The following is a 27,939-nucleotide window of genomic DNA, read 5'->3' as shown; positions in this document are numbered from 1 at the left end:
TGCCCTAGGCCTCGTGCGGCGGGAGGTGGAGCAGGCTATCGGCTGAGGGCAGAGTCCTGGAGGGCCTGGCTCTGGGGGAATGAAGCCTCCGCCTTCCCGGGCAGAAGCCTTTAAATACGGGCGCTGGCCCGGGACTCAGGGTGCGGCGCCTGGCAGCCTGAGGGAGGGGTGTGCGCTGAAGGGAGATCTGGCGGAGTAGGTTGAGGGTGCAGAAGCTGCTGCAACCGGGTCGGGAGAAAGGTGCTGTCCGAACGTTCGGAATAGAAGCGGCCGTGGAGCTCGGGGCTTGGAAGCGGTAAGCGCTTTTCCCCAGCTAGCCCCGCCGCCGGGTCAGGATGCTCCCGGGTCGCGGCTGGACGTGGAGGGAACGGGGCGGGGTGTGTGCGCTGCTCCTGGTCTCTAGCTGCGCTGGGTCCAGGGCTGCCAGTCTCTTGGGCTCCGGGCGGGAATCGCGTTTTGCATTTGCTTCCCTGGAGATGGGATAGCCTTACTCAAGATTCGTGCGCCTCTAAGACTCTTCTCTTTCTGCTTTTATCCACTTTCTGGCTGGATGCAAACGAGATTTCCCCCTCCGCTTCTGAAAGCCGAGCGTCCACCGAAGGAAGCGGTCCTTTCATTGGGGACCTCAGTTTGGTCTGAGTCTAGTCTTTTGTTTGGGTTTAGAGTATGCTCACCTGAGGGGGGGGGGGCTGCCGCTATTTTCAGGCCGCCACTTGAAATCAAAGAGAAACGAAGTCGGAAAACCCCTTTGAAGGCAAAATCCCAAGACATTCTATCGTGTTGGCTGTGTAGGCTGCCTGCAATCCATTGTTGACCGCTACACATATAATTGTACTACTTCTTGTCGGGAAAGGGGCCTTTCCTGCGTGCTTCAGGAGACCATGTTTGTGTGAGATCTTGAAAAAATTGTACGTCCTACATATAAGAAGATAATTAAGTAGAGTTGAGATTTCTGATACACAGAAAGAGGGATTGACTGGTAAGCAGCTATTCATGATGTTCAGAGAAGTAGCTTTCCATAGACTGGCCTCAAAGACACAGTGAGTCTTTGAGTTTCTTAAAATCCCCTAAACATTGGAGAACAGTAGTCTGGTCTGTTTCTTCAGAGGGGTTCTGAAAATGAAAGAGCCAACTGTCTGCTCTGAGATGTGCTTTTTTAGTACACAGCATCTAGTTTAAGGTAAGCACTAGAAAACCCTGGTTGAAAGGATCCCATTTTCTTTCATTCATGTTCTCCTTCCTCTAGCATAAAATCTGTACCTGATAAGTATGCTCCATCTTCCTCTACTTGTTAACACAGATTTGCAAAATGCCCTTTAGAGATAATGTTAACATTTTCTCACTGGTTAAATATTTTTATTGGATCAAATATCTTAATATTTAATTTCTGGAACTGAAAATGAAATGTGAAGTTGAGAATTCCATCTTTAAGGCCCATTGTTTAGCTCCTGGTTATCTATGAAGAGTGCTGAAGAAGGCTGTGGGCAGAAGGATTATATTTTATTTAAATTGCACTGTGGGGCATTTGTTATTTGTTAGTGACATCTTCTAGGTTGAAATGTTTATCTGAATTTATGAAATTTTTACATGAAGAGTAGTTTTGGAATGGCTTGGGTGTTGCAACTTTCAAAATACAGAGGTGAGAACTCATTTCAAAATGACCTATTCAGTAAGCAAATATCATTTTTCTGATAGCATAATAGAGGACCAGAGGATACCGACAAGTAGAAATAAAAAAATGGACTCAGAAAATGTTATACAAAGTGCATCACTAACACTGTATCAACCTCCATATTAAAGTTTATTGAGGATGTCATTGAAATTTCAAGTGATATTTATTTGGATTTGTACGGATTGTTCATCTGGCTTTTTCAATAATTTTCCCATTATCATATACAAACCATATTTCATATGAAGTAGCAAGAGAATCATACCCAAAATGAAGTCCTAAAACATATTCAGTTCTATAATACTGATCCACCTACCATCAATTATCTGCCCCAGTTGCTCTATGTAAGGGAAGCTGAAATATGGTCTTACAATTCAGAAAAGAAAATGGGAGAAAATGCTTTGGGAGAAAATGTTACTGTTCTTTAGGGCCACTAAAGAAAAGAAAACATGGCTGGGGTTGTGACTCAGTGGTAGAGTGCTTGTCTAGCACATGGAAGCTGCTGGGTTTGATCCTCAGCACCACATAACAATAAATAAAATAAAGGCATTGTGTCCAACTACAACAACAAAAAATGTATTTTTTTTTAAAAAAAGGAAAACATGGTAGCATGCTTCTGGTTCCTTATTATAAAATATTGTAATTAGCCATTTAAATTAAGCTGTTTAAACACAAGCCTGCAATTTAAGAGGTCCTTGTGAAAAGTTACTTATTCAATGAAAGTTTATTGAGGGGCTTCCATTCTAGGTGTGAGGATATAGCCATGAATAGCAGCAGATAAGAACTGTTATCCTCAGTGTGCTTTTCTAAACTACAGATTCCTTAAGCCTAAGAGTTGCATCAAGTAGATATTTAATCTATGTTTATTACTTGAATGTTAACAGAACCTATCATTGTTGAGATTGAAGTCATAGATTGTGTTAAGATTCCTAATAGCTGGATGCCATTGTGCACACCTGTAATTCCAGTGATTCCATAAACTTAGGCAGGAGGATTATAACTTCAAGGACAGCTTGAGCAACTTCATGAAATTCTGTCTCAAAATTAAAAAGCGCTGGGCTTGTAGCTTAATGGTAGACTGCTTGCCTAGCATGTGTGGGGCACTGGGTTCAATCCTCAGCACCACATTAAAAAAATAAAAGTATTGTGTCCATCTACAATTAAAAATTTTAAAGTAAAAAAGGGTTGGGAATGTGGGCTCAGTGATAGACCATCCCTGAGTTCAACCATCAGTACAACTGGAAAAAACAAAAAAACGCCCAAATAATCTTTTGGCTATAGGATTGAGTGGTAACCCTGAAAGATCCTCTGGTTCAGAATTTCAAATTATCTTTTGTAGATATTATAGGCAAACTGGTTTTAATTAGCAAGGGAGGCTAGCTAGCTGTTCGGTAGTCTTCTAGTATGTTAATTCTTTGAAATCATAACAATTCAGGATCTGATCTCCATCCCTGCAGCTCTAGAAAGTAAACAGTCTATACACTCATTGGTCCCAGATGTTGATTTATTGTAGTCTTCACTATGGAAGACTATACTAGTATATACACTAGAATGGAACTATTACTATTTCAGTAGGGGAGGGTTTTCTCCCCCCAGTACTGGGGATTGAACTCAGGGCTTCTGATATGCCAGGCAAGTGCTCTGTCACTGAACTACATCTCCAACCCCAGCTCCCCCCTTCTCCTTTTTTTTTTTGTTTTTTTAACAGTGCTAGGCATGAACCCAGGACCTCCACATGCTGGGCAAGTGCTGTCTCACTGAGCTGTAACTTTGGTCCCTTTAGACCCCCTCCTCACTTTTATTTTTGGTAGTAGGGATTGAATCCAGGGGTGCTTAACCACTGAGCCACACCTCTAGCTCCCTTTTTATAAAAATTTAAAAAAAATATTTTTGTTGGGCTGAGGTTGTGGCTCAGTTGGTAGAGTGCTTGCCTAGCGTGTGTGAGGCCCTGGGTTTGATTGTCAACACCACATATAAGTAAATAAATAAAGGTCAATCAACAATTTAAAAAAATTAAAAAAATATTTTTAGTTGTAGATGGACATAATACCCTCATTTATTTTATTTTTATGTGGTGCAGCGGATCAAATCCAGTGCCTCACGTTCGAGGCAAGCACTCCACCACTGAGTTACAATCCTGTCCCCTAGCCCTTTTTAGTTTTTGAGACAGGGTCTTGCTAAATTACTAAAGCTAGCTTTGAACTTGGGATCCTCCTGCCTCAGCCTCCCAAGCTGCTGGGATTACAGGTGTGCCTACCCCCTCTAGCCCTTTTTATTTTAATTTTGAGACAGGGTCTTGCTAAATTGTCTAGGCTGGCCTTGCATTTGCAATCCTCACATCTCAGCCTCCCAAGTGACTGGGATTACAAGTGTGTGCCACTGTATGCAGCTTGGAGATTTGTTGCAGTGTCTGGAATACATTTATCCTTTGGAATCAGTGGTGGATTGGTTCCAGGGCACCCACGAAATATCAAAATCCAAGAATATTCAAGTCACTTAGATAAAATGGTGTAGTATTTGTGTATAATCTAGGTAATCCTCCTGTATACTTTAAAATCATCTCTAGATACTTGTAGTACTTAATATAGTGTAAGTTGTTATGCTTTATTGTTTAGGGAATAATAACAAGAAAATATTTTTTTCAAATGTTTTCAATTTGCACTTGGTTGAATCTGAATGCAGAACTATCAGATTCAGATGGCCAACTGTATCTGTGTCTCAGATCCAGGTTATTACTTTTTAGTAGCCTGGTTTCTGGGAATCTGAATTCATAAATCAGAATGGAATCAGAGCAGCCAGGTGCAGTGGCACACACCTAAGATCCCAGCAGTTTGGGAGACTGAGGCGGAAGGATCCAAGTTCAAAGCCAGCCTCAGCAGCTTATCGAGGCCATAAGCAATTTAGTGAGACCCTTTCTCAGAATAAAAATGTGGCTCGGGGTAAAGTACTGGCATTGGGGATTGAACCTGGGGTACTTTACTAAGTAAAATGGTTAAATTATACAAAGAATATAATCAATTAAATGAATTAAAGCAAAATAATCTTTGGGAAGCATGGAAAAGCCTGTTCCTGTCCCCGCTTCTCTGAAACCAGAAAAGGTCTGACCTCCAGATTCCACATCACTATTCTTTTGCTGTATTAAAATACATATTGCATCAAATAGCATGTGGTTCTTGTTCTTCATTCCTCTTTTCCAGACTTCAGGTTTATTATTCCTTTAACATTCCTCACCCCCTTCAGTGGAGTAAATTTGAGCTACATTAACATGTTTGATTATTATGGTTATGTTCTGCTATGTTACATTGTTTTTAAATTATAGCCTTATGGATTGTTATGGTCTGACTTTTCTGAGAGGGACATTCAAGACCCACTTAAAATTCCTTTCCACTGTGGGCGATAAGTATTTCTGATTATTATTCCTTAATACCTTCTCCATTTTTTGTTCAACTGAGAAGATCTTCTCATTTCTCTGAATTCATTTCTTTGTCTTTATTCATTTCTTTTTCCTCTCATCTGGAATGTTCTTCACTGCTTTCTTTTTCCTTCTAAATCTTACCCAATCTTTAGACCAAAGTCAGGTTCTACATCTACCTTGAAACTTTCTTTCCTTTTCTTTTTTGAAATGTTTGTTTTCCTCTGGACTTTAACACTCATTTTGTCATTTAATTGATTATATTCTTTGTATAATTTAACCATTTTATTTAGTTGTGAGCAACTTTTTTTCATCTTTTTAACCAGTTGCAAAGTCAACCTTTCAAAGTCCTTGTCTAACTACCCTATCTAAAGGACCCCTTTTCCCCACAGTTTCTCACTTTTTCACCAGTGTGTTTCCATTATGTCAAACTTTCACAACTGCCATTATTTTGTGTTTCCCTACCAGAATGCAGCTGTGCAAGAAAGAGCAGGAGCTGGTGTGTCTTGTTCACTATTGTATTCACAGTACATAGAACAATGGTGTCCATTACTTGGTGGGGTGTTTAATGAATGTTTCATTGAATTATTCTCCAAATCAGTTGTTAAATACTTGAATGTCAGGACCTGGATCTCTCCATAGCCAAATTCTCTGCTGTGCCTTTAAATTGGGAATATTAATTTTTTTTGTGAGGAAGAAGGGAATAGACTGGAGCAAGTCGGAGATTTTCAGAACATTCCTCTGAGCTTTCGTCACCTAGTCCTTCCGATATAGTCTTTCTGCCCATGTAGATTCTTTCTCCATGTGTGAGGTACAAGAAGCCTGAAAAATGGTAAAGGGTAGAAGTGAAAGTAGAAGATGGGTAAAGCAAGGAAAGAGGAATGGATGCCACAAGTCAACTGTGGTAGGCTTGGTATTTTTCCCAAGGTGAATCTTGGAATCCTAAAGGCTTAATAGGAATAGTAAGTAGGCTTCACAAGTGATAATAGAGAACTATTAACTCATTCATTCAGATTATTAATGAGAGAATTATTCAGATTTAGAACATGGCTTAAATATCTCTTGTAAATACACATGCAAAATGGGGCAGGAAGAAAGGGAGATGCCTTCAGAATGCATTAAGTGAAAAAAGCCAGGTGTTGATAGTATTCTATGGTATTCTGTTTCCTCAGTTTAGAAAGAAGAGATTATTAGAACATGTGTGTGCATGTGTGTGTATGTGTATTAGTTGTGGTTTCAGGTAACGCACTGAGAGGATATACGAGAAACAAAGGAGCTGCTGGGGAAACAGTAGAGGAGAAAAAGTAAATTGAGGCTTCTCAGTGTATATCTTGTTATAACATTTAATTTTTGAATCATGTGAATATATTACCTATTCAAAACAAAAAAAATTTTAAAATTTTTATGTATATCACTAACAGTGTTTCTTCCCTTAATAGAATCATATGATTCCAAACTCTGTTCATGTTTATTTTATTTTTGAAATACTGGAATGGAACCCAGGGTGGCTCTACCATTGAGCTACATCCTCAGCCCTTTTTTTTTTTTTTATTTTGAGGCAGAGTCTCACTGTGTTGATCAGGTAGATGTGAATTTGCCATCCTCTTGCCTCAGCCTCCTGTGTTACTAGGATTACATGCATGGGCCACCATGTCTGGCGAGCTCTTTGTAATTTTGATTAGTATGAATCAGTTCATCTAATGACTTTTAAAAGCCTATCAAAATCTGTGTTACAGCTTTAGTAACACAGAGTTGTTTTTATGTTTGTTTGTTTTTTGGTGGTGATGCTGGGGATTTAACCCAGGGCCTTATGCATGCAAGGCAAGCACTCTACCAACTGAGGTATATCCCCAGCCCACAGAAGTTTATTTAACCATCTCATTACTTCTGTGGAGTAGAAAGAGTTTAAAGTCATTGCCCAGTATACCTCAAAATAATCTAAGAAGCCAAACTAAGTATGTAGGGAGTATCATAATTGCTTTCTTTCTTTCTTTCTTTTCTTTCTTTTACCAGAGATTAAACCCAGAGGCACTTAATCCCCAGCCACATGACCCACATGTAGTGTCATTGCTCGTATGTGCCTCACTGAGTTGCTTAGGGCCTTGCTAAGTTGCTGAGCTGGCTTTGAACTTGGTAATACTCCTGCCTCAGCCTCCCAAGCTTCTAGATTTCAGCCGTGCTCCACTGCGCCCTGCTCAAAGTCAGTTTCAGTCTCTCTCTCTCTCTCTCTCTCTCTCTCTCTCTCATAACAATATCTGAGGTGGATAATTTATAATGAACAGCAATTTCCTGGATCAAGGTTCTGGAGGTTGGCAAGTCTTAAGATGGAGGTGTTAAAGACTAAGGCCTTTTTGCAGCGTCATTCCCTGGCAGAAGGGCAAAGAGAGCAAGAGATCAAACTCAAAACTTTAAGCCCATTCATAATAGGCACTGATCCATACATAAGGTTGGAGCCCCACAAACTAGGCACCTCCCATTAGGCCTCACCTCCTAACACAGTTGTACTGGGGATTCAGTTTCCAACACATTTTTTTTGAAGACATTTAAACCACAGCCAGGGGGATAATCTCAGAGCCCAGTTCTGGACTGTGAAACTAATCTTAACATCTCTCATGTTAGTCAAACCTGTTGTATAATTCACCTTTGTACACCACAGCTTAAGGAAGAATTGCACTGGTGTGTAAATTTACCCTGGAGCTTTCCCTCAGCAAAGTTCTCCAGGTTTATTTGAGGCCTAAATGAGGCCTTATTTTGCTTCATGTTTTTTTTTTCTTTTTTTTTTGAAACAGGGTCTTACTAAGTTGTCGAGGCTGACCTCAAATTTGTGATCCTCCTGCCTCATCCTCCCTACAGACTGGGGTTACGAATACGTACCACGCTTGACTGCTTCATGACTTTCTAAATATTAGGTCATAATTGTTGTGACTCTTCTCTAGTAATATCAGTTACTATAATTTTTTCCATCTGTTTCATAGCTGAGAACATGCTAGGTCATCCAACTGGAATGTTATTTTTTTAAATCACTATTTCATAATTCTTATGAGTGAATATAGAAAATCTTTCCAGATATCTCTTTTGATAGTTTTTAAAGTGTAATGAATGTGCAATGGGATTTCTTGAAATTTTCTGTTTGCAGAATGAACATTCTTACTGTTTCCCTTCTAGTACAGTCATGTTTGAAATTAAGAAGATCTGCTGCATTGGTGCTGGCTATGTTGGAGGACCCACATGTAGTGTCATTGCTCACATGTGCCCCGAAATCAGAGTAACAGTTGTTGATGTCAATGAATCAAGAATCAACGCATGGAATTCTCCTATCCTTCCTATTTATGAGGTAAATGTATTAAACATCTATTTGTTTTCTTTTTCTGGTACCAGAGATTGAACCCAGGGACACTTAACCACTCAGCTATATCCCCAGGTCTTTTTTATTTTTTATTTTGAGACAGGGTCTTGCTAAGTTGCTTAGGATCTCATTGAGTTGCTGAGGATGGCTTTGAACTTGAGATCTTCCTGCCTCAGCCTCCTGAGCTGCTGGCATTACAGGCCTGCACCATTGCACTGGACTCTATTTTCTTACTATTTGTTCAATATTTTGTATATACTATTAACATAAAAATCTATGGTTGCAGCAGATGATAAGAAATTTAGTGAGAAAATCTGGATACAAAATGTCATGGATGTTTGGTTGGGAGCATAGTTCAGTGGTAGAGCATGTGCCAGGCTCTAGCATTAGCACTGCAAAAATAAATTAATAATAATAATAATAATAATAGAAGTCATGTATATTAAAATGAGAAGTATGTCAAGTATACTCAGAAAAAATGAGTATACTTGAGAAAGAAGAAGTATATCAGAATATTAGTAATGTTGGTATTAATTGCGGTGAGATTATGGTAATTGTTTTCTCTGTGTTCTAATTTTTTTTTTTTTGAGTACCAAGGATTGAACTCAGGGGCACTTGACCATGAGCCACATCCCCAGCTCTATTTTGTATTTTATTTAGAGACAGGGTCTCACTGAGTTGCTTATTAGCACCTTGCCATTGCTATGGTGGCTTTGAACTCCTGATCCTCCTGTCTCAGCCTCCCTTACTGCTGGGATTACAGGCATGTGCCACTGTGCCAGGCTCTGTGTTTTAATTTCCTCTATTAATATGGTTACCATATCGTAGTGGAATTAAAAGGTGGTATCCTATTAAAATAAAAACTTTAGTTACTTATAATGTTAATATAAGTCCAATATATTTTTAGATTATTGTACTTAACATCAGATAAAACTTAGATGGATATAACAGAGCCTTCCATAGAGTTCTTACCAAGAATTACCTAGAATTTCAGAATTTCATGAATTTGGAGAATTTATAGTTTGGAAAATATGCTTTTATTTAAATGAACTATCCAGGTCCCTTTATTATTTCACCATAAAATGAATTCATGATATGCTTTTGAAACCCAGCAGGAAAGTATCTGAAATTTTGATGGTAGTATTTTGTATCCAACACAAATATATTCCTTTTTATTCCCCAGAAAAAGTTGAGTTATTTTTTAAACTCTATCAGCCATAGTCTTTAGTTTTTGAGACTCTATTTAGCCATAGTTCATAATCCCAGGAAGTAGGGAGGATGAGGCAGGAGGATCACAAATTTGAGGTCAGCCTCGACAACTTAGCAAGACCCTGTTCCAAAACTAAAAAAGGCAGGAGGATCACAAGTTCTTTTTTGAAGAGAAGTCTCAAGTAGTTTTGTTTATGAGCCCATGAAAAAGCATTCACAGAGTAGTAGCCACTCAACATTCCAAGTTTACTCATATCTGAATCAGATTTAGAATTAAAAAGTTCTTCATGTGTGTGGTTTTACCCTCTTACCTTTACCCCTTTTGTGCTTTGTCCTTTCTCCTACCAGATCACCTGCCATAATAGTTCTTTAACTTCATGTTATAGCATTCTCCCTGTTGAAAGAAACTTACTACTATATTTGGCTTAGTCCTTTCTTTTTTAAAAAATATTTTATAAAGACAACTTAGTAGAGAGTTTTCTAATTCTGATATCCATTAAAGAGCCACAAGTCACCTGAAATCATGTACATCCATACTTATATCTAAATATTCATAATTAATTTTGCTGGTAGTGTAGTCTTCAAAAATAAAGTACACTTATCAGAATAGTTACATAAACTGGTACACTCCTGTAATCCCAGCAACTTCGGTGGCTGAGGCAGGAAGACACAAATTTGAGAGGATCAGCAACCTAGTGAAAGCCTGTCACAATAAAAAATAAAAGGGCTAGGGATGTAGCTCAGTGGTAAAGTGCCCCTGGGTTCAACCCCCAGAAATAAATAAATAAACAAACAAACAAACAAACAAATAAATAAATAAAATTACCAACAATGCCAAATGTTAACAAGAATGTACAATAATTGGAATTTTATACATTGTTAGTGAGGATGTAAATTGGTAGAGCCATTTTGTGATCCAACAGCATCTAATGTTAACATTTAGCATTTAATATTGACATCTAATGTTAATACCTTTCTTATGTGTTACCATATCAACTGAATAGTCATTGTCTTTTTGTTAACTTTCTTCATTTAAAAAAAAAACAAAAAAAACAATAGTTTAGGGTTGGGGGTGTAGCTCCGTTGGCATTTAAATTCTTTCATAGAAAGTATCATTCTAACCTAATTATGATATTTACATAATCAATTAAAAGGTAGAAGCTGGGTATGGTAGCACATGCTGTATTCCCAGAGACTGGGAGACTGAGACTGAGACAAACTATAAGTTCAAGACCAACCTTGGCAATTTGGCAAGATCTGGTATCACAATAAAAAAGTATAAAAAAAAAAAATGAACAAACAAAAGCCCCACAGAGCTCTTAATGTTTATGAGAAGTGAAATTCTTCATTCCAAAGACTGAAGAAGTCAGACTGATGTACAGAATACCTTTCCTTCCCTTTCTCTAACCCTTTCCATTTGGCTTATTGCCAATACAAGAAGTCTTGCCTGGTATAATTATATAGGCCAGATCAATAATGAAAATGAATGTGCTACTGCTAATGTAATAAAGTTAATAACTGACTTAAAAAAAAGTATAAAAAGGGCTGGTGTATACTTTAGTGTTAGAGTGCTGTCTACTATGTGATGCATAAGGCCCTGGATTCAATTCCCAGTACCACCAAAAAAAAAAAAGAGAGAGAATTTGGGGGGCTGAGGGTATAATTCAGTGGTAGAGTAAGGAGCTTAGCATGCTCAAGGTCCTGGGTTCAATCAGCACCAAAAAAAAACAAAAACAAAGAATTCTTTCATTTATTTATTTTCCATATTTTTCTATTGGTAACCAAAGAAATCTTATATATGTTCTTACCCCATAGTTAATTTGAATCAAGATCCAAGTAAGATCTATACTTCACAGTAGACTGATACCAAAGTATCTTTTAAGTCCACAATATTTGGGGGAGGGGTACTGGGGATTGAGTTCAGGGGCACTCAACCACTGAGCCATATCTCCAACCCTATTTTGTATTTTATTTAGAGACAGGGTCTCACTGAGTTGCTTAGCACCTCACTTTTGCTAAGGCTGGCTTTGAACTCATGATCCTCCTGCCTCAGCCTCCCTAGCTGCTGGGATTACAGGCATGAGTCACTACCGGCTTTAGTCCACAATATATTTTTTTAATTATTATTTTTTTTTGTAGTTGTAGATGGACACCATACCTTTATTTTATTTGTTTATTTTTATGCGGTACTAGGGATCGAACCCAGGGCCTCACACATGCTAGGCAAGTGCTCTGACACTGAGCTACAGCCCCAGCCCAAGTCCACAATATTTAATGTCACCTTCCTTCCCTCTCCTTTTATTTTATTTTTCTCTTAAATTAATTGGTTGAAGAAACTGGTTTGTTTATCTTGTAGAATTTTTTGTTCTGATTTTGCTGTTTGAGTCCTGAGTCCCCTGGGTTTTGTTTTATTTTGTTCCCAGGATTGAACCCAGAGCCACATCCACAACCCTCTTATATTTTAGAGACTCTAAGTTGCTTAGGGTCTTGCTAAGTTGCTGAGGCTAGCTTTGAATTTGAGATCCTCCTGCCTCAGCCTCCTGAGACACTGGGACTACACGGGTGTGCCATCATGCCCGGTTCCCGTGGGGTTTTATAATTTTATTTTTCTATATCCTTTATTTCATGTAAATTGGTAGTTAGATCTATAAGACAGGTCTGATTAGATAGGCTTTGGTTTTTTTTTTTCATTTCCTTTTTTTTTTTTTTTTTTGCAAAAATACTTGTCAAGTGGCTTTGTACATCTCAGTAGTCTTCATTTGTTTTGTTCATCATGGAATTTTGCTGGGTTGCCCTGGCTGTCCTCAAACTAATGGGCTCAAGTGATCCTCCCACCTCAGCTTCTTGAGTAGCTGAAACTACTGGCTCATGTCCCTGTGCCCAGCTTCAGCATTCTTAGCATAAGTATATCTCTTGTTAAATTGTATGGGGAAAAGTGTAAAAAAAAAAAAAAATTCAAGGTGTTTTTTGTAAAAGGGAGAGATTTTACATATAAAAAAAGTTTAGTTAAGATTGAATTAGATATGTATGTACAGAGTAAATATTGCCTTTCACACCCAATTGGCCTGAGTTATTGGGAATAAAATGCTTCATTCATGATGACAGTGCAAAATCGTTCTAACTTGAAATCACAAAAGGCCTTGAATTTTCTGAAAATCAAGGTGATACTCAAGAGTTAATATTTAACTTATGAACTAGTCAGGCACACAGTAAACAATGACAAAGCACATTAGAGCTTCTGCTCTGATTGTGCAAGTTCAATTTTGCTTTAATGATGATAACATGTACTGTACATTGAATGGCATTTCGTGTATGAGCCTTGGCTTGTCTATAAAGGTGCTATTTGAAAGCCAGTTTAGACCTTTATATTACATTATAACTTTCCCCTTTAACAAACACAGCTCACTGTATTAGGTCATCTCCTATGACTAGTAAACTGTATGTATAATTTCTTTTCTAGCCCGGACTAAAAGAAGTGGTAGAATCCTGTCGAGGAAAAAATCTGTTTTTTTCTACAAACATTGATGATGCCATCAAAGAAGCTGATCTGGTATTCATATCTGTAAGTGTTATTCTTTGCTGTGTGAATTCTAACGTATTCTCATCTTTATAAAAGTTCCATTGACTTTCTCATTGCTATTAAGCTACAACATTGCTTAATAAAGAGATGTCCAATTGAATTTTGATGACACTTTGTCAGTTAATCAAACCCTGTACTTATATGATCATGTATATCATTTCAAATCATTGAACAAATAAATCCAGAGAAAGTTCTAATCTGAGATCTAGAATTAGGAAATGCTGATAGCACATAAGCACACATGATGTTTGTACATATGTCATCATTTGTTGTTTCCATTGAGTGGCAGAGGTGAAGTGAAGGGAATCAGTTTGCAAACTTACAGCCATCTCCTATCTCCATAAATTGCATTGCAAAAGTCATCTTAAATTAATTATTTGGCATATGTTATTTATATCATTAGGGTAGTCCACAGATACTTTCAACTTGGAATGCAGTGTAACTATTATACCTTATAGTGAAAAAAAAAAATGGAATGAACACTTGGGTTCAAATTCTAGTTATTCAGTATTTGAACAAATACAACTAATTTCTTACTGTCCGTGTTACCATCTACTCAAATATTCTGTATGTGATGGTGTAGCTATCACCAATTGGTAGGTTAGCTATGATTTTTTTGTACCTAAGGGATAAGTAGAAAGTCAGCGGTATGGGATTTGACAGTGTTCCATGAGCTAAAGTGAAGGAGCACGTGGGTCCAGAGAGGTAGCTGCTGTTGAACTGATAATGTATATTGTTAATGGTTATACATTGTTGGATAGGGGTTGTTTTCTGACTGATGAGACAAAAGCAGTACTATGAGAATATGTGAACTCTAGAAGAAAAGTGGTAATGAAGCTAGTGATAAAACAATGTCTGTTTTGGGCCTTCCTTTTGTGTGTGTGTGTGTGTGTGTGTGGTGCTGGGGATTGAACCCAGGGCCTCATGCATGCCTTACCACTGAATTCCAACCACCCCAGCCCTGTTTTCGGCCTTCTTTATCATTTCAGAAAAACTGAGGTAGCTTCTATGACTCACTTACACATCCTTTATTTAAATACACAGAAAGTTAGAGTTATAAATATAAACTAGATTTTAGGAGGAAATCAAGAAGTTACCTTAGTTCCACTTTTAGATGACTGTAGCTTGGAGTGGGAATAGGGGAATTTTCTGTAAAAAGGACATTTAAAAGTAATCTGTTCTCTGGTGATAGAGTGCTATCTTAGGGTAGTTCTAGCACAAATAGCCAATTTTATACTTGCTTTTTTGGTGATCCAGACTGAGCTGCCCTGAATCTTTCTAAACTATTATTCTGTATGCCTGATAAGTGAATTTAGTACTGTCTAACTCATGGTCTACATTTCTAGTTCTCTTTGTTCTCTGGATCGGTTTTGTTTCCTTGCTGTATGCTTCTCATCATGAAAAATATCAAATTTATATAAAAAAATTGATAATAAGGAGGGCACAGTGGCACACACCTATAATCCCAGCGACTCAAGAAGCTGAAGCAGGAGGATCACAAGATCAAAACCAGCCTGAACAACTGAGCGAGGCCCTTAGCAACTTAGAGGGACCCTGTCTCAAAATAAAAAATACAAAATGGCATGTAGCTCAGTGTTAAAGTGTCCTTTTTATTTTATTTTGAGACAAGGTTTTGCTAAGTAGCCTACACGGTGATTTTCCTGCCTCAGCTTCCCAAGTGGTTGTGATTATAGGCATGTTCAACTGCACTTGGTTCATAGGAATCAATTTTCAACTGTTATCTCAGAGCTACTTTACGAGGGGAAGCTGTTGGATCATCTCCCATCTTTAGCCCGTCTTGCCTTCCCCCATCAGCCATCTTTGCCCTTCTCTGCTCCCTGCCTTCCATGTCTGAGAGGTATCCTAAATTGTTCCATCCATGCAAATGACTCCTGTTTTTTACACCTCAGCTTAATCCTCAAGTTTTGATTTATTTTGCCTGGTTCCTTTATTAGTTTCCTTCTAGGTCATAATCATAATCTTGTCAAGAGAAGAGGTTTTAATTTTTTACTACCTGTTAAAAAATTATTCCTCATTAAATTTTAAACTTTTGATAGCACATTCATTTTTATTATTTATGTATTTTAGACTCATGTGTTAATTTTTATAGAGTACTTATTTACCATTGAGGTTGTTGAGGCAGAAGCAGCCACACTTGCCCAAAGTGGTATGTTATTGCTAAGCCAAGACTAAATGCCTAGACTCTGGAGTATGATTTATTTTTCTTGCCATTTGAAAGTCCTGTGCATGTAGTATCCTTTGTTCTGAAGATGCTAGCTGATATCTGGCTTTAATGGGCTAAGGAATCATTCATGAATGAAATGGCAATTTTTTTTTTTTTTTTTTTTCTGTACTAGGGATTGAACCAAGGATACTTACTGAGGTACATCCTCTGCTCTTTTTTATTTGTTGGTTTTGAGAGCAGGTCTCCCTAAATTGCCCAGGGTGGCCTTTAACTTGCAATCTTCCTGCTCAGCCTCCATAGTTGTTGGGATTACAGACATGAACCACCACACCCGACTCTGCAAACATTTTCAAAAAGCTGTTGATATAGGGCTATAGAAATGGAATTAAAAAGGAGTTCAAAGTTTATTTTTAGAGACTATGACAATATATTGCATACAATAAAAAAAAAAAATGAAAGAAGAGGAAACATGTTTCTTTTCAGACCTTGAACTTCTTTAGGATGAAAACTTTCTCATCCATTTGTATCTCCAAGGGTTAGCTTGGAACCTGCCTACTTTAGTATCTGGCACATATGTGGTAGCTTCTCAACAAAAATTTACTGAATGAGTTCTCCAGATGTTTCAAGTTTTTTCTTCTGATGATTATATTTATAAAATGCACTGTTTCCATGGAAGTAAGGAGAGTTCAATCATGACTGCTGATGTAGTGACCTTCCCACTTGACCATGAATTGATAATCTGAGGAATATCCTGAAATCACTCTTTGTCCCATATACTTTCATCAGGTGAACACTCCAACAAAAACCTATGGAATGGGGAAAGGCCGGGCAGCAGATCTGAAGTATATTGAAGCTTGTGCTAGACGCATTGTGCAAAACTCAAACGGGTACAAAATTGTGACTGAGAAAAGCACAGTCCCAGTGCGAGCAGCAGAAAGTATTCGTCGCATCTTTGACGCGAACACAAAACCCAACCTGAATTTACAGGTATAAAAAAATGAAGCATTAGAGTCTGGTTCTTCTTATGTAGATATTGATGGCTTTGGATTGCCCATAATTATTTCTAACTTAAACCTTTGCTTTGTATCGGGATTTTAGGTGCTGTCCAACCCTGAGTTCTTGGCAGAGGGAACAGCCATCAAGGACCTTAAGAACCCAGATAGAGTACTGATCGGAGGGGATGAGACCCCAGAGGGCCAGAGAGCTGTGCAGGCGCTGTGTGCTGTGTATGAGCACTGGGTTCCCAGGGAAAAGATTCTTACCACCAATACTTGGTCTTCAGAGCTTTCCAAGCTGGTTAGTGCATGGCTTTCAACTCCCCATTAAATACTGTTGTTTTTAGACAGTCCCACCATGTTGCCCAGGCTGGCCTGGAACTCCTGAGCTTGAGCATCCTCCTGTCTCAGCCTCCCAAGCAGCTGGGGCGACAGCTACATGCCACATACCCCACTTACCTTCCATAAATTTAAAGCCAAGTGTTTTTTTCTCTTAAATCTGATAAGCTACACAGATACTCTTTTTTTTTTTTTAGATGTATGGACCTTTATTTAATTCATTTATTTATATGTGGTGCTGATAATCGAACCCAGTGCCTCACACATGCTAGGCAAGCGCTCTACCACTGAGCCACAGCCTCAGCCCCAGATACTCTCTTAATTTTAATAAAATGTTATCCTTTTGAAGATAATGTTCTTGCACATTCGGATTATGAACTAATTTTTCTAAGGGGATCAAATATCAGTATAAAATATTCTTGTAATATTCAAAAATTTTAATAAGATGTAAGATAACATGGAAGCTATATTGAGATAGTATTTTTTAATCACTCTTTCCGTTCTTTTACCCTTTTTTCCTTAATCATCATCTTTTCTTGGGGCTGGGGCTGTAGCTCAGGGTAGAGCTCTGGCCTAGCATGTGCAAGGCCTTGAGTTTGATCCTCAGCACCACATAAAAGTAAATAAATAAAATAAAGATTATGTCCAACTACACCTAAAAAAAATAAATATTTTTTAAAAATCATCTTTTCTTATTTAAAACATGTTTCTTTACCAGACCATCCATTATCTCCTTTACTTTAAGTCATCAGTAACTTCTGTATCTCCACAACATTTGCATCAACTCAATGAAGCATGGTACTGATGTATAAAATCACTTATTCCCCTCACCATACTTTTCCTTCTTATTTTTTCTTTTTAAGGCAGCAAATGCTTTTCTTGCCCAGAGAATCAGCAGCATTAACTCCATAAGTGCTCTGTGTGAAGCAACAGGAGCTGATGTGGAAGAGGTAGCAACAGCCATTGGAATGGACCAGAGAATTGGAAATAAGTTTCTAAAAGCCAGTGTTGGTAAATTAACGTTTTCCTCTACCAATGTGGGTTTGTTTAACTTCAGGGAAGTCTTTTTTTTTAACTTAATATCCTTTAAGAAAATAAAAGATTTTATTATATATTTGTCCTTCAGCCTACCCTGGACTTCCTAAGTGAGGCAAAAATTGCCTATATTATTTAGTAATGATTGATTATAGGATAAATATAGTTCAGCGTTTTGGAGGAAAAAATTAATAGTTTGGGGGCCACATAAGAATACTAAGTAACACCTTATTCAAGCAAGTAGGAAACAAATTTCACTATTGTTTTTCTTACTAATACATTTTGGGAAATGTGTCCAGGTGAAATATAGTCAATCCTTATTCGTGGAATCTGTTTTGTGAATTTTTCTACTCCCTAAAACTTTTTGGTGATCTCAGAATCAATACTAAGGCTGTCATAATTCTCTGACAAGAGGAACAGTGAAGAATTTGTGTGGCATCTAAGTCTGCAAGGTTGAATAAGGCAATGCTTTACCTTCATATTCCAGCTCTTATACTGTAAACAAGTGTCCTTTGTGTGCAGTTTTTCACATACTTGTGGGGTTTTTTTCCGGGGGGGGTGGGGGTAGGGGCACTCAACCACCAAGCCCTATTTTGTATTTTATTAGAGACAGGGTCTCACTGAGTTGCTTAGCGCCTCACTTTTGCTAAGGCTAGCTTTGAACTTAAAATCCTTCTGCTTCAGGCTCCTGAGCTGCTGGGATTACAGGCGTGCGCCATTGCTCCTGGCCATACTTGTGCTTTTTGTTGGTGACTTTATGATTTAAAATGACCCCCAAGTGGAGTGCCCAAGTGCTGTCTAGTGGTTCTAAGTGCAAGAAGGTTGTGATGTGTCTTATGGAGAAAATATGTGTGAATTATAGAACCATTGGCCATGAGTTCAGCATTAGTGAACCAGTTGTATGTATTACATGAGCATGTGTGAAACCAGGTGCTGTACTGATCAGTTGAAAAAAACATGAGTGGAAACTTGCAGCAACCTCACCCTGTATTTTACTTAGGAGCAATGCTTCAGTGTTCGTAGTGACTTTGTCGAATATAACTACACAAATAATGAGAATTGACTATATTTTTGGATTAAGTTGATAAGGTTGGTATAACACTCAATAGGATATTTTACAGATTGGGCTATAGGCAGAAATTCTGGTATTTAAGGGACTATCTGTCATTTCCCATACTAGTTACACTGGCCTTTTATATCTTTTTTGATGTTTTCTTCTAGCTATACTTTAATAAAAATATCTACAATTTACTGAAGGCATTTTTATGTGCCAGGTTCTGTACCAGCACTTTTTATATCTCATTTAATCTTTATAACCTGTTAGGAATGTGTTGTTATTTCCTTTTTAGAGATGATTCAGGCTTTTTCAACTTGCTCAAAAATCATACAACTACTAAATGGCCGAGTGTGTCTTACTCCAAAGCTCATACCATCCCTCATTGCATCCTAAATTACACTAGATCAAGAGGGAGCAAATTGTCCCTCTACTGAAATCCACCCCATAGCTTGTTTTTGTAAATAAATTTCATGGGAACACATGTTATTTATTGTCTAGGGCTGCTTTTGAGCTATAGTGACAGAATTGAATAGTTGGAACAGACTGTGTGGCCCACAAAATATCTACCAACTGGCCCTTTCCTGTGAGTTTGCTAGCCCTACTGAAGAGTAAGAGATATAGGGCAGTCATATCCAATGAATGAGAGAAAGAAAAAAAAAAAAGAGAGAGAAAGAAGGTAAAAATAAAACAAAATGTCAAATGTACCCATATTGAAACTTTTGTTAGAAAATTATTTGGAAATTACTTAAGGGGTTGATAGATTTCACACAATTTACAAACTCACTAATTTTCTAACATTGGAATTATATTATTAAAAATCTTAGTATGGATCTTCTGTGGTATAGAATTTGTCACATGATTCAGTTTCTGGTTCTTACATGAAAATATTGTTGATTTTTTTCTGCCCTCAGGTTTTGGTGGGAGCTGCTTCCAAAAGGATGTCCTAAATTTGGTTTATCTCTGTGAGGCTCTGAATTTGCCTGAAGTAGCTCGTTATTGGCAGCAGGTATTAATAATCTTTAACTTTTGATTAGATTATAATTAAACACGTCACCCTTTGTGAAGTGTTTTTGATGGAATTTATCCTAAGAACTCAAATCAATATACTTATTTTAGGTTTATTTATTAGATGTTCGTGTTCTTAATTAGTCTTTTTTGGTAGTCAACTGTGATGGAAATTTCTGATAAACCAATATTTTTTCTAATTTCATAACTAAATATGCTCCCAGAGAAAATAAAAAACTATCTAGTTCTTGATAATTCTCTATCTTGAAAGGCATAAATACAAATTAAAGGAGGAACCTGTATTGTGATGCTTTTGAGTGGCTTGCATCAACTGACACTTGGCTTTGTCCCTTTCATATTCACAGAGCTAATGTTGGAAACCCTTGCTTACCCTGTTCTGTGTACTCTGTAGGGCACTCTTCATGCAGTATCTCATTTAATCCTCATCACTAACATTATACCATTTTTCAGATGGGAGAATTGACACAGAGATGTTAAATAATTTGTCCAAGGTACTGGCCACTATATTTGATACTATATTTTTCCCGAGTTTATAATTTTTCAGATTTCAGCAAAAGATATGGGAAGGAACCTAAGGAAATGCTTGCTTTTTAGGGAAAATATACACTCTGGGTCATGTCACTCAATCCAGCAAAATACAGATCAAGTCTTAATTTTCCAACATTTTGGGCTCAGTTCCCAAGTTCTCAAGGTTTGATATGGCTCCTAGAAACTTAGAACCTTAAATAAAAAGTCTCTTTCCTTATGAGCATTGTCACCAGTCTAAATTTTAACACTTTGGGTGATCAGATACTATTAGTCTCATAACATTTAGTTAAAAACCTTGCAAAGTATTTGTGGTGTCCTGATTTGTCCAGAGGTAGCTGTTAAGTCTGCATGTTGACTATACCCTGACCATTTTCCTCTCAGACTAAATTCTGGTGAATAGTGAGACATAAGCACATAGAGACCTACTTTCAGATTTGATTGCTTAAAGCCTTATTTCCACAGGGTTTGGAGAAAGTGGTTATGGAGAATATTGTTTTATTTAGGCCGTCTTTATAGTTGGATCTCAAATGCCTTCACAGTTAAAATTAGCTATGCACCCCATCTTTGTGTCCATCCCATCCTGATGCATGTCAGATCAAGCCAAGTAAAAATGAAAATGTTCAGTAAGGCTTTAAGGAAGGGGTTGGGTAGTTCTTTTTATTTATTTATTTTTTGTGGTGCTGGGAATAGAACCTAGGACCTGTGCATGTGAGGCAAGCACTCTACCAACTGAGCTATATCACCAGCCCTCTTTTTATTTTTAAATTTATAGACATCAAAGTGTTTGGTTAATCTTTGTCTTCTGTAAATATATAAGCTTAATGTTCATATAGGAGGACCCACCATAATTCTGAGTACTGCATGTCATGGGCTATACTTTTTTTAAAATTAATATTGCATAATTATACATTTATTTCAGGTCATAGACATGAATGACTACCAGAGGAGGAGATTTGCTTCTCGGATCATAGATAGTCTATTTAATACAGTGACTGATAAGAAGATAGCAATTTTGGGTTTTGCATTCAAAAAGGACACTGGTGATACGAGGTATGTGTTCTTTAAAACATTTCAGGGCTGGGGATGTAGCTCAGTAGTACAGCACTTGCCTAGTATATGCACGAGGCCCTATGTTTAATCCCCAGCAGGACCTATGCACACAATTCAAACCCTTTGAGAATGTTTTTAACTTCTCATCTTAACAGTGATCCTTTGCTTGGTGGATTTGCATGTGAAATACATGTACACACATAGTTTAAAGAATTTCCAGGCACAGTGGTGCATGCCTATAATCTCAGCAGCTTGGGAGGCTGAGGCAGGAGGATTGTGAGTTCAAAGCCAGCCTCAGCAAAAGTGAGGTGCTAAGCAACCCAGTGAGACTCTGTCTCTAAATAAAATATTAAAAAGGACTGGGGGTGTGGCTCAGTGGTTGAGTGCCCCAGGGTTTCATCCACAGTACAAAACATACAAACAAACAAAAATATCATGAATAACTAAAAAGAACCAATTTAAAAAAAAGAATAAAAATGAACATATCCTTACCACTTGGCCAGCTGAAAGACAGTGAATCTTGTATCTTAAATTTCCTAGTATTAGAATATAAAGTCATTTAAAGCAATACTAATATATATTTTTTTTCATTCAGAGAATCCTCCAGTATATATATTAGTAAATATCTGATGGATGAAGGTGCACACCTCCATATATATGATCCAAAAGTACCCAGGGAACAAATAGTTGTGGATCTTTCTCACCCAGGTGTTTCAGAGGATGACCAAGGTAAGGCTTTGAGTCTCATGAATCATCTTGAGTGCAGTGCTCAAAACTTGTTTGTTCTCTAGAAACCATTGTCTGTTACCATTTATATCATTGGTATGCCTTGAATTCAATTCTTATTTCTCTAAAGTTAAACAGATATTATGTCCTCATTTGTGGGTTAGTCTAATAATTTTTCCAATATAAAAAGTAAGTTGACACCAGGTACAGGTGAGACATATGTTTAGATGCTTCTAGAACAAGGTTCGGGGGTGCTCCAGGTCCCCACCATCACCCCTTCACTTCAACCATAAAGTTCCATTTCTATCAGACATTAAGCTCCTATATTCCAGTGTTAAAATACATGGTTTCACCTAACTCTTGTTCCTGGTTTATTGTTGTTGCTGTTACAGTGTCCCGACTTGTGACCATTTCTAAGGATCCATATGAAGCATGTGATGGTGCTCATGCTGTTGTTATTTGCACTGAGTGGGACATGTTTAAGGTAAGGTGACAGAAATCATATTAAGGAGAATTCTAGAGGTGTTCTAGTATCAGTGGGGTTGAGTATGTTTTCGTGCATGTGTACTAATTGTTCTGTCCATACATCTTTTACAGGAATTGGATTATGAACGCATTCATAAAAAAATGCTGAAGCCTGCCTTTATCTTTGATGGACGACGTGTCCTGGATGGGCTGCACAATGAACTACAAACCATTGGCTTCCAGGTAATCATGATCCTGGACTACTATTTATTTATTTATTTTTAATATATTTTTTTAAGTTGATAGACCTTTATTTATTTATTTATTTATATGTGGTGCTGAGAATCAAACCCAGTGCCTCACACATGCCAGTCAAGTGTGCCACTGCTGAGCCACAGTCCCAGCCCCTACTTTTAAAAAATATATATATATTTTTTAGTTGTAGATGGACACCATACCTTTATTTTGTTTATTTTTATGTGGTGCTGAGGATCAAATCCAGTGCCTCACACCTGCAAGGCAAGTGCTCTACCACTGAGCCACAACCCCAGCCCATGATCCTATTCATTTATTTGTTTGTTTTCTTTCTTTCTTTTTGGGGGAGGTATTGAAGGATTGAACACAAGACACTTTACCACTGAGCTATATTCCCAGCCCTTTTTATTTTTTATTTTAAGGCAAGGTCTTGCTAAGTTGCTGAGGCTGGCCTTAAACTTGCAATCCTCTTGCCTTGGTCTCCTGAGTTGCTGGGATTATAGGTGTCTGCCACTTCACCTGGTGGTTATTTTCTTTTTAAACCTATTGTGTGGGTTTTATAATTTTTATGTTTTTCTTTCTTTTTCTTTTCTTCTTCTTTTTTTTTTTTTTTTTGGTTGTTTTCTAGTACTAGGGATCAAACCCAAGGTCTCATACTTGCTAAGCAAGCTCTCTGCCAATGAGCTATATCCCCAGTCCTTTTTACTTTTTGAGAAAGGGTCTTGCTAAGTTGCTGAGTTTGGCCTTGAACTTGGGATCCTCCTGCCTCAGCCTTCCATATTGCTGCGGTTATAGGCGTATGCCCCCAAACTGGGTTCATATTTTCTTATTTAGCAATAAAATAACTCTGGGGGCAATACGTCAGTTCTCTAGGGAATTCTCTATGGGACTTTTGTAAGTAACTACTCCACTCCCAAAGTTTGTGATGTAAAATTCATTTGACATCACATTCAGTATTGGTCTCCTTTACACAGCAGACATCAGTCACCTATTATATAGAAAAAGAATGTGCCCTGACTTACCTTGTATCATAAAGATCAAGTAAGAAAACACATGACTGTTTTGAAAACTGCAAAACACAGTATATAGTATTATTATTGTCTATTATTGCTTCCAGCTGACCCCATCCTCTTGTTTTCTCTTAACCTCTGAGGATCTGGCAAGGGCTGGGGTGTGATTGTGGTGGAGAATGAGGAAGTACTCTATCTTGAGGGCAACTCTGTCCATCCTCATGTGGGAATAGCTACCATCTGTAGTACCAGGTGCTGAGAGAAGGAAAGGAGTGGTCAACAGGTGCTCATCCTATACCTTTTGAATGCTCGGCACTGTCCCAGTGCTGTGAGAGGTCTGAATGAAGAGTACAAAAGCTTCAGTGGTATCAGCCTTCATCTCAAAGTTTGTCTGTCATGGAACTTCTGGACAGCTGACAGATGCTTCTGCCCAGAACAGTGCATTCGTATGTTCCATCTGTTTGAATTCCACTGGGGATCCCTAAAGTACTAATACAAAGGAGCTACTTTCCACTTTCTCAGTGTAGTGTGTACATGGGGTTGGGAGGTTGGGGAGGTGGGGTAATTAGGGAGGGTACAGGATTGCTGTCCACATTAGTGCTCAAGCAGAGCAGAGGGGGCCAGTATTTGATAGCCAGCTGTGTGTCTCTTCTCAGCACCAGCTGTCCTGGAAAAGTACCAGTAAGACTTTGTATGATATTCAAAAACACCAGATCTGTTGGACATGGTAGCACAGCCATAAGCAACTCAGTGAGACTGTGTCTCTAAAATACAGAAAAGGCCTGGGGATGTGGCTCAGTGGTTAAGTGCCCCTGGGTTCAATTCCAGGTACAAAAAAAACAAAAACAAAGCCGGGGTTGTGGCTTAGCAGCAGAGTGCTCACCTAGCATGTGTGAGGTGCTGGGTTTGATCCTTAGCACCACATGAAAATAAAGATTTTGTATACAACTACAAAAACATTGTGTGTGTATGTGTGTGTTTGTGTGTACACGTAGACACACACACACACACACACATATAAGCAAAAACAAAAAACAAGAAAAACCTCACCAGGTCTGGTTCTCTTTAACTTTTTGCCAACTTGTTGAAGGGCCTTCTTACTTAGAATTCAGTGCCATTTCTCATTTATGAGACATTGAATTGAAGCAAGAGTCAGATGGTGACAGTGTCTGCTAACTCTCCCAGCAAGGACCTTGGGGACTCCTCTATCCTACCCCTCCTTAGTGAGTAACAACATGACTGTTTTTCCCAGTTGTGACTTAAACTCAGAAATGTTCTTTTTTTTTTTTAAGAGAGAGAGAGAATTTTAATATTTACTTTTTAGTTTTTGGCAGACACAACATCTTTGTTTGTATGTGGTGCTGAGGATCGAACCCGGGCCGCACGAATGCCAGGCGAGCGCGCTACCGCTTGAGCCACATCCCTAGCCCCTAGAAATGTTCTTTATAAAAGGTTATTTTCAAGACAGACATATTTTCACTTACTATATGTAGAAGGATAACATAATTAAAATGATTTTAAATTCTTCTAAAAGCTAATTTCCCCTAGTTTAAAAAAAAAACAACACAAGAATGGAGTCACTAAATAAACAAAATATATGAATTACTAAAAAAGCCAGCAGGGGACAGTGGTGCATGCCTGTAATCCCAGCAATTTGGGAGGCTTAGGCAGGAAGACCACAAGTTCAAGGCTAGCCTCAGCAACTTAGCGAGACCCTTTCACAAAATAAAAAAACAAAAAGGGCAGGGATATGGCTCAGTGGAAAGGTACCCCTGGGTTCAATCTCTCATACCAAAAGAAACAAGCAAACAAATATATAAAGCAGAAATTTTTTATTTATAGTCACAAATATCAATTTTTAATTCAGAAGAAATGAAAATGGAGTAGTATATTTATACTTTGCTATGGAGGGGAGATAAACTTATGACTATTAAAGAAGTAGTCTTTTTAATGATAAAACTGATTATTTTGAATAAATGGAATATATGAAAAATATTATGTGCAAAATAATAATTGACTCATTTATTAAAAGCTGACTTGTATTAAAAGCCAAGCACTTTAATTCTTGCCACACCTTTTGAGGTAAATGGTTATAACACCATTTGTGAGGAAGAAATATCTAGAACGTTTAGCAAGATAGCAAGTGTAGTCAGGATTCCAGCTGGGCCCTTTCAGAATCTGAAGCCTGCACCCTTACGAACGATGCTATTATAACTTTCACAAGTTTTTTCCATGTAAGAGAAATGGAAATGAGCAGAGCATGAGAGAGAATATGAACTAACTGGAATCTCTGTGTTCATTGCTTTCGTACATGCTACTAAGAACGACAGAGGCATGTGACTCTGCTCTGATGCCTTGCCTTGTGTGGGGAATGGCAGAATGAGAGTGTCTAGACATGAATATGAGACGTGGAGTAGAGGTGATTCTAGAAACAGAAAATAAAGAAGGAACCAAAGATCTCTCACAGCAACTCAGACAACTTGAGAAACTTTTTCTGCTTGTAATAAGAATAATAATCTTGGTTTTCTTCCTTATGATACTACATTATAGAACTCTTACATTTATGTGTTATAATCATTAATAATTCTCTTTTTAAAATCTTTTTTCTCTTCAGATTGAAACAATTGGCAAGAAGGTATCTTCAAAGAGAATTCCATATGCTCCTTCTGGTGAAATTCCAAAGTTTAGTCTTCAGGATCCACCAAATAAGAAACCTAAAGTATAGACATTGCCATTTTTATTTATGATTATTTTGGTACTTCAGGATAGCAAATATCTGATATTAAATGGTAAAGAATCAAGCGTTTTTAAGGAAACAAACTTATTTTTTTAATCATCAAATTTATACTAGTTATATGAGTATTAGCATATCTGGTAATTATGAATCTATAATATTTTTTACATATTTTTATATTATTAGCTCAGTTATTGGATGAATGGAAAATAATCATGTTGGTTTTAACAGTGTCAATTTTTGTAAAATCAAAATTAAACTTCAAACACCTTTTATTTTACAGATTATCACAGTCAGCACTTTAATATCACATTGTAAAGTCAACCTGGTTTTCCTAGGCATTGGTTTATGTGCTTGTCGTTGTGTATTTTGAAGCCATCAAATTACTATGCTAAGTAGCCTTGATAAGTATGGTCTGTTTAAAAGTTCCTTGTTCATTTTGTTTCAATGAGAATAACATTGATTATTTTTCACCCCAAAAGATCATCGCTGTTCATTTCCATATAGTCTTTAACTTGAGGAGTTCTTTATCCATCTCTCTTAAATTTAACATGAGAAAATCAGTAGTATGGTCTATTTCTATTTGTCAGATTTCCTTATTGAATATTACTTTCGTAGTCTAAAAGTCAAAAACGTTTGTTACCTTTATTTTGCATTTTTCTATTCTTAATTTTAATTTTTCTTTAAGTAAAAAAAATATAACTTCATATATAAAAATGAAAAGATTTTACAAATTACAAATAGCATCATTCAAAAACAAGAATTTTTGTGTGTATTCCTATCCGCTTTTTTCCTATGTCTCTTGTTGACTTTTATATCTGCAATGGTTGTTTTTGCTTATGTTTGATCATTATGAAAGTATGTAGTATATACATTTGATGTCATATACATTTGTGCTCTGCTCAGAGTGTGCAAACTGTGTTAAACATACATAGGTCTGAACATTTGGGGGTTCAGTAAGATGAGGGAGTCAAATGTAAAGATGAGGACAGAAACATCTGTACAGATAACAAATATATAAATTAGACATCAACTACCGTGTGGGTATAATTTTTGTCATGGTAGAAGAACAAATGAGTCATGGTGATTCAACAGGTGAGAAAAAAATGACTCATCACTTTTTAAAGAAAAAGGAATTACATCATTCTTTCAAATGATGCAAGAAAGGGAGGGGATTTACCAATAAAGCAGGCATTGGCAAAGTATAATCACAATCGGGCCAGCCACATGGGAGCTTAGAGTGGTTTTACACAGTTACTTTTTAAATGGTTAAATAAGTCCCTACGTAATATCCTCAAATTTGCCTCTTGGCCCACAA

General features: G+C 37.5%; 1 protein-coding gene across 2 annotated transcripts; it reads left to right on the top strand.

Annotated features, from left to right (window-relative positions):
- Ugdh (UDP-glucose 6-dehydrogenase) lies at positions 1 to 27,654 on the top strand. Of its 2 annotated transcripts, none has more exons than XM_046451246.2 (12): positions 1 to 295; positions 8,252 to 8,415; positions 13,097 to 13,198; positions 16,188 to 16,388; positions 16,500 to 16,697; positions 17,599 to 17,746; positions 19,739 to 19,833; positions 21,301 to 21,431; positions 22,027 to 22,160; positions 22,550 to 22,641; positions 22,755 to 22,865; positions 26,502 to 27,654. In XM_046451246.2, exons 2-12 carry the CDS (start codon positions 8,254 to 8,256, stop codon positions 26,610 to 26,612), a joined length of 1,485 nt encoding a protein of 494 aa, XP_046307202.1. In that variant the 5' UTR covers positions 1 to 295; positions 8,252 to 8,253; the 3' UTR covers positions 26,613 to 27,654. The 2 variants fall into 2 exon arrangements, with proteins under 2 accessions (XP_046307202.1, XP_046307139.1); XM_046451183.2 differs by having other exon boundaries at positions 8,247 to 8,415.
- Positions 27,655 to 27,939: the final 285 nt, after the last annotated feature.

The sequence above is a fragment of the Marmota monax genome, unplaced genomic scaffold (assembly GCF_021218885.2).
Source record: "Marmota monax isolate L192 unplaced genomic scaffold, Marmota_monax_Labrador192_F-V1.1 WCK01_AAM20220418_F8-fsc00025, whole genome shotgun sequence".
Lineage (NCBI taxonomy): Eukaryota > Metazoa > Chordata > Mammalia > Rodentia > Sciuridae > Marmota > Marmota monax.
This window is presented reverse-complemented; position numbering and strand designations above follow the sequence as displayed.